We start from the raw sequence: 6957 nt of genomic DNA, 5'->3' as shown, positions 1-6957 counted from the left end.
ATGCTATCCTATCAATATGGGCCAACATTTCTAAAGAATGCTTTCAGCACCTTGTTGAATCAATGCCACGTGGAATTAAGGCAGTTCTGAAGGTGAAAGGGGGTCAAACACAGTATTAGTATGGTGTTCCTAATATCCTTTAGGTGAGTGTGTATATATATATATATATATATATATATATATATATATATATATATATATATATATATATATATCAGTGCCGGCGCTGAGCACAGGTCGTTCTGTTTGCATCTTGCTGAAAAGTTCCAGCCACTCTAAGTGTAGCAGAAAGAGTTCCAAGACAAAGACAAAAATTTGCAGTCTTGAAGGAAGAAAATTCTGAAGAAATGTGTGACTGGCCCACTTATCCAACTGGCCAACTGCATGCCTAAAGGGGTGTGGCTCAGACACCATTGCCAATCAGAGGATTGGCGTGATTGTATAAGGGTTTCAACAAGGTTGTGTGAAGGACAATCCCATATGTCTAGTGAACTGAATCGAAAGGGAAATTGTTACGGTAAGTTTTGGCGATTGTGATAATTTGAGCTTGTCTGTGTCGTGGTGATAGTCATTTTCAGGCTGACTCTGTAACTATTGGCTCTATTACTTCAGTTTATAAGTATACATTTTATATCTGTGCTGAAATATATCAGTTCCTACCATATAAATCCAAGTAAACATCTGCGTTAAGTGTGAATGTCTTTTGGTCAGCTGATCACATGCATGACTACTTGAGCACTGGCTGTTCATGGACAACAGAGAACAAGCTCTGAACTTAAATAAGTATAACACACTTCCAAAAATAGAGATAAAGTACAGAACTAATGATCTAAATTCTTTCCACACTGCAAAAGCTGTAACTACAGTGAACTAATCCATGCAGGATTAAAAAAAAAGATGTGAAATGGTGACAGTAGGCATTAATAAAGGATGATATTTCTTTGTTTTATTCAGAATTATATATGATTGGGCCTGTGGAATATTGTTCATGTTTTTCACCTTAATAATTACTAGAAACTGGTTTTCAAACTTTCAGCCATAAATTCTGTCATCATTTCCCCACCCTTATGTTGTTCCAAACCCGTGTGACTTTCTGTATTTTGTGGGACCCAAAAGATGTTAGACAGATTATTAGATTGATAGTCTCATTCACCATTCACTTTTAAGATATGGAGGGAAATAAATCATGCAGTGAAAGTAAATGGTGACTATAAGGCTATCATTTTGTCTGACATCTCCTTAATTGTGTTGCATTGAAGAAAGAAAGTCATACAGGTTTGGAACAACATGAGGGTGAATGATGAAAGAATTTCCAATAATAATAATAATTATTATTATTATTAGGTAATACATGTTAAATGTGTATTATGTAATGGAATATTGGGGTGTAAATGTCCATTTTGCTACCTTCCCCAAAGTAACTAGTTACTCGCTTCTTGAGTACTCTTTTAACTGAGTACTTTTTTACTTTTACCTAAGTAATTATTAACATCATTACTTTTACTTCTTTTTTTTCATGCAATTGTACCTTTACATGAGTACAGTTTTTGGCTACTCTACCCACCTCTGGTAACTTATCTCGGTCTTGGGTCAACAGCCTATTTTCTAGACATGCAGTTTTGTATTTTTATTTTTTATGCAGCCACCAACTTTGTTGACCCAGTTAGCCCCTTTTCAAACTGCCCCAACCACATTACACAGACCACTTGGATAGAAAAACAGACAGTGTTGCTTTATTTTGAATGTCACTTCATAAGATATTTGAGCTAGATGTGAGAAGCATGGGGCTTAAACTTTATTTACTTATTATTTATTTATTAGTTTAAAAACTTAATTACTTGAACTATTAAAATGAACTGTGCACAATAATACAGTAAATAAGTTAATATATTTATTTGAAAAAATGCTAGTTTATAAATGTTTTTTTAAAGGCATGCAGAAAAAGTCCTTATTAGGTAATAATGAGTAAAGCACAAGTAAGTAAGATTGTGGATTGATTAATTTGTTATATAATAACTGTAATATAATAGTTTATATTACACTACAATATTTATTATTATATTTATGAAATGCTCTTTTTTTTAATAGTTTTGTTATCTTCCATGAGGTACACTGACTTTTTTTGTTGCATTAAAACAATAAATTAGTAATATATGATCATTTTCTACCCTTTGTCAGGCCCTCTGTCTTTTCTGTTTTGGCCTCAGCTCCTCCTTAATATGTCAACGTAAATGCCCACAATTCTGATCGGATAACATCGTGCAGCCCTTCAAATTCAGCCATATTTGAAACTCAGTTGGAAGAGAATGAACAAACTCCACAAGACCACAACATTTAGAAAACTATATTTCAGGGTTTACAGATAATGTGCATCCAACAATTTGCATCCGAATATATAAAACTGTTCATCTCAAGCACAACTGTTAACACTCACACCCTGTCTAATAGAACCCATTATAATCAATGATGCTGTCTACATTGTGTCACGTCACGCCTACAATAAACAGATGTCCCGTTACATTTTGTGCTGCATGCACTGTAACTACTACTGACAACAACACAAATAACGGTTTCGAAAGTTTTTGTGTCAATGGACGCACCCGGTGTAAACAGTGTATCAGCACCATTAACTATCAAACAGTCATGACATTTGAAATATTCATGAATGGAACTGCTTACTTAAGTTTTTGATCCGGTTCAAGATTTTTGACTACCTCTTCCTTCAATAACAATTCCTTGAATAATTTTATGGCTGGATCATAAGCAATCACGCTGATAAAAGTCAATAAAATGTGCAATCCACACTGAAATACGCTGAAGACACATCCACACGACACACATACATAGTCCAAAGCACAATGAAAATGCACACATCCAGTTTCCAGTATCATCCTGCTCTATCTCTCTCTCTGAACACAAACTGCACCCCAGTGGGTGGGGCCAAGGGTGCTATGATGTAAAGTAGGCATTGATATTGTTGCTGTAGAGGTGGTCAAGAATTAATGAGTACCCTTCACACTATACACTGACATCACACTATTAAGGAAGTAGAGAACGAGGCATTGTGGCAGCTTGGTTTCAATAAATGCTTTTATTGCATTGAGGATTACATTTTGAGTTCTCAATTACACTGTATGTTTTTCTAGTAGATATTTGTCAAAATATCAAGGCAAATTGTATTCCTCATGACATGACCCCTTTTGCTTTTGTGCAAATAAAAGGAAAAAAGGAGAATAAAAAGTTCACTAATATCTATCAAAGGACTCACTTCAGTTCGACAGAGCCCTGCCTACAAGCATGACAAATCTCTCCGAAACGGTATGCAGTTTTTATTAACATAACTGTCAGATATACTGAAAGTGAAAATTGTATTGTGTATATACTGCATAAATACAATGGTGCATATGAAATCTGAAGCACCCTCTTCCCACACCTTTGGTATTACCTGACCGATATTACTGAAATAGTTGTCCCAAAATAACCTGAATATGTGCTGCTGCTTTTGTGCTCTATCTTTGATTTCAATTATCTCTATAGGTACAACAGTATTTGTGGAGTGTGGAGTTTCAGAAATAGGGAGTCTGTCTAATTCAGTGGCTAAGCGGAAGTTCCAGAACACTTACAGCACCTTTAACTTACACAATATAGAAACAAAATTGAGCTAATTATGTTAGTTTAGTCTAGTTTAGTTATTTTAAAGATACATTGTGAATGTACAGTAACTAATACAAGCTGATTATTTGAGCCATTCTTCTGTTAGAAACATCAGTTTTTACCAGCTGTGCATTTTGTGACCTTTTTGGTTCTTTCACATTCTTAATGTGGAATGTTTTTCCATCTGGCTGTGTCCTCAATGTCAGCTTGGTGTTGATCGGCAGTCCATGTGCCCTCAGCGTTTGCTGGAACTGAAGTCAAATAAAACCATCAACTCTTTTAATGTGTAACGTTTCATGTTTTAATGTGTCTGTGAATACAAGTATTTGCAGAACCCTTAACACATATTTCATATTTTAACACATATTTAACATAGATTAGATAAATATTAAAAATCCCCATTATGTTTAAATAACTTTAAAAGTATTGTGCACAATAAAAAAAATTTTTACACTGACCTGCTTCACAAAAGTGGTACTAATATCATTAACATTGAGGCTTGATGGTGCCTGCACTTGCACTCTCAGTATTTGAATCTTCTGTGCTGTGGGATTTAAATATTCCAATCAGTACTATGTACCTTGAGAAAAATAAATATCCTGTCCATCCCAAATTCAAACACACACACACACACACACACACACACACACACACACACACACACACACACACACACACACACACACACACACACACACACACACACATGTTGTGTTTCCATGTTTTATGGGGACTTTCCATAGACATAATGGTTTTTATACTGTACAAACTTTATATTCTATCCCTAAACCTAACCCTACCCCTAAACCTAACCCTCACAGAAAACTTTCTGCATTTTTACCTTTTCAAAAAACATAATTTAGTATGATTTATAAGCTGTTTTCCTCATGGGGACCAACAAAATGTCCCCACAAGGTCAAAAATTTCGGGTTTTACTATCCTTATGGGGACATTTGGTCCCCACAAAGTGATAAATACACGCTCACACACACACACACACACACACACACACACACACACACACACACACACACACACACACACACACACACACACACGGTGCTGATATCCTTATGAGGACTCTCCATAGACATAATGATTTTTATACTGCATGAACTATAGATTCTATCCCCTAAACCTAACCCTCACAAAAAACTTTCTGAATTTGTAAATTTTCAAAAAAATATGTTTACTATGTTTTTAAGTGATTTGAATTATGGGGACACAAAAAATGTCCTTGTAAACCACCCAAACCTTCACACACACACACTTCTTACCACTGCTGCAGACAAATCTGTAGTTTTGAGTACATGGTATATCATTCCAACGTGACAAAGACAAAGATAGTTCTGCACAATACTCTGCTCCTCCATAATTATTTGGTTCAGTGGATCTCCAAGGACTGAATAAGAGGATACTCTGATCCGACCACTTCCAGGTGTCTCTGTATAAACCAATGTGAACTGCAAACCCATTTGGATTCAACAGACGGAGTTGTTCATTCTGAGCTTGATTTTCAATTGCAGCCAAATCTGTGTGATACTGTCTGCAGTACTTCAAAGCATCAGTCCAAGTTTTAGACAGAGTGATCAGGACAGTTGTGTTTGTTGTGGCTGTAGGAATATGGTTCTTTATTTATTTGTTTAATTTGTATTTTTTCTTAATGCATATGATTAAAGTTAGAAAAGTATAGATTCAATTACCATTATAACACAGGAAATATAGATACAATGTACATGGCTCATCTTGCCAAGCTCCTGAAGAATACATGTAAGTACAAGGCTCTCTTCCTTGATAATTGTCTGGTTGTTGATTCCCCCAGTTAGTGTATGTAAAATTTTTCTGAACGTTGGACCATCTCCAGCTGTAGCGATCATCATATATGCCTGTCCAAACACTACCCGTGTAACCTTGGCTCACAATTGTTTGAACTACTTGATCTTGCTCTGCCTGGCTGTCAAATGTTGCTAAATCATAAAAGTATGTTCTGCAGTAGTTTTGAGCATCAGGCCAAGTCTTCAACTCATTGATGATGTAATAAAAACGAGATGAGCATAATGGAAAATTACTAAATCCTTGAAAAAAAAGTTTATTCATGTATTAAATTGAATGGGTTATTATTCTTTTTATGTCTTTGTGCAACAAAGAATGTAAAACACAAAAATAAAACACATTTTAAACTTACCAACAAACAGTATTATGAGAAGTATCCTTTGTACAAACTTCATTTTGTTTCTTAATTAGGCAAACCTAATGTGATGGGTAATGAATAAGATTTAAGTGAAAAAGACCAATGTCAGGTTATTTTAAAATATATTATTAAGAATAATGCACATACAAATACACAAATACACTTACAGCATGCAGTTTATCATTTACTGTGAATTTGGAGCTTTAGTATTTTACCTGACTTTGTGTCCCTGTGTTTTTCCAAAAATGGCAAAGATAAACAATGCTTTGAGAGTAAGAACATTGTTAGACTTGCAAATGTATATTTTCTTATTCTCCTTTTTTTCAGAACCAACCATAATTGTTGGCTCTGCCTTAAGGATCCTCCTTTTCCAATATGACATTGTTATGCGTACAGCAGCATGCAAAAGCACTCATCACCAATGAATACTTTCTCCCACAAATGAAATTGTTTGATAATTGGTGGTTTACTAAGATAAAGTGAGTAGTATTTGGTTGTTTGTGTTATCTTAACATGGCAACCACCATGGGGAACACTCCTATGTACAATAAAACAGCTTTTTCTAGGTAGCTGACAGGGGTGGAATGAGTACTGAAATATCATACTCTGGTAGAATACTGTTACTTCCCAAAAAATATATTTTGAGTAGAATAAAACTAGCTGACCTAAAAACTACTCAAATAAGAGTAAAAGTGTAGCTCATTAAAAAGTACTCATGAGTAGTGAGTATTGAGTACCGAGTTGTAAATCTTATGCCCCATTATAATGAACACTGTAAATTACATCACTTATCTATGATAAACACTACATTAATCTGATTCCAAAAAATAAAATAATGATTTATAAATGAATAAAAAACAGAAATGAAAAAATGCAAAAGATAAACATAAAAGTTATTTTCAATAAACTGATCACCATTTTAAATCATACTGTATGAAACAATTACATTAAAATCAGTTTATGTGTAGTTCATGATGTTCATGACTTCATTCTTCTGCAGAACACAAATTAAGATTTTTAGAAGAATATATAAGAATATCTCAGCTCTTTTGGACCATTCAATGAAAGTTAATCAGTGCTAAACTATTTAAGTCCCACAAATCACATAAATC

At 34.4% G+C, this 6957-nt stretch overlaps 1 protein-coding gene across 3 annotated transcripts; it reads right to left on the bottom strand.

The window, feature by feature from the left end:
- Positions 1 to 3125: 3125 nt before the first annotated feature.
- On the bottom strand, positions 3126 to 6084 carry LOC127646754 (perlucin-like). Of its 3 annotated transcripts, none has more exons than XM_052130620.1 (6): positions 6061 to 6084; positions 5840 to 5904; positions 5358 to 5729; positions 4932 to 5267; positions 4113 to 4198; positions 3126 to 3905 (listed from the first exon to the last, which is right to left on the bottom strand). In XM_052130620.1, exons 2-6 carry the CDS (start codon positions 5880 to 5882, stop codon positions 3723 to 3725), a joined length of 1020 nt encoding a protein of 339 aa, XP_051986580.1. In that variant the 5' UTR covers positions 5883 to 5904; positions 6061 to 6084; the 3' UTR covers positions 3126 to 3722. The 3 variants fall into 3 exon arrangements, with proteins under 3 accessions (XP_051986580.1, XP_051986587.1, XP_051986593.1); XM_052130627.1 differs by having other exon boundaries at positions 6013 to 6083; XM_052130633.1 differs by lacking the exons at positions 5358 to 5729; positions 6061 to 6084 and having other exon boundaries at positions 5840 to 5906.
- Positions 6085 to 6957: the final 873 nt, after the last annotated feature.

Source organism: Xyrauchen texanus, chromosome 1, assembly GCF_025860055.1.
Source record: "Xyrauchen texanus isolate HMW12.3.18 chromosome 1, RBS_HiC_50CHRs, whole genome shotgun sequence".
Classification (NCBI taxonomy): Eukaryota; Metazoa; Chordata; class Actinopteri; order Cypriniformes; family Catostomidae; genus Xyrauchen; species Xyrauchen texanus.
This window is presented reverse-complemented; position numbering and strand designations above follow the sequence as displayed.

Coding starts and splice junctions, on each gene's coding strand:
- LOC127646754 (XM_052130620.1), bottom strand. CDS start 5,882: ATGAAGTTTGTACAAAGGATACTTCTCATAATACTGTTTGTTG. Junction 4,199..4,931: donor CAGATTTGTCTGCAGCAGTG/GTAAGAAGTGTG, acceptor TAAATCCCACAG/CACAGAAGATTCAAATACTG. Junction 3,906..4,112: donor GTACCACTTTTGTGAAGCAG/GTCAGTGTAAAA, acceptor ATTTGACTTCAG/TTCCAGCAAACGCTGAGGGC.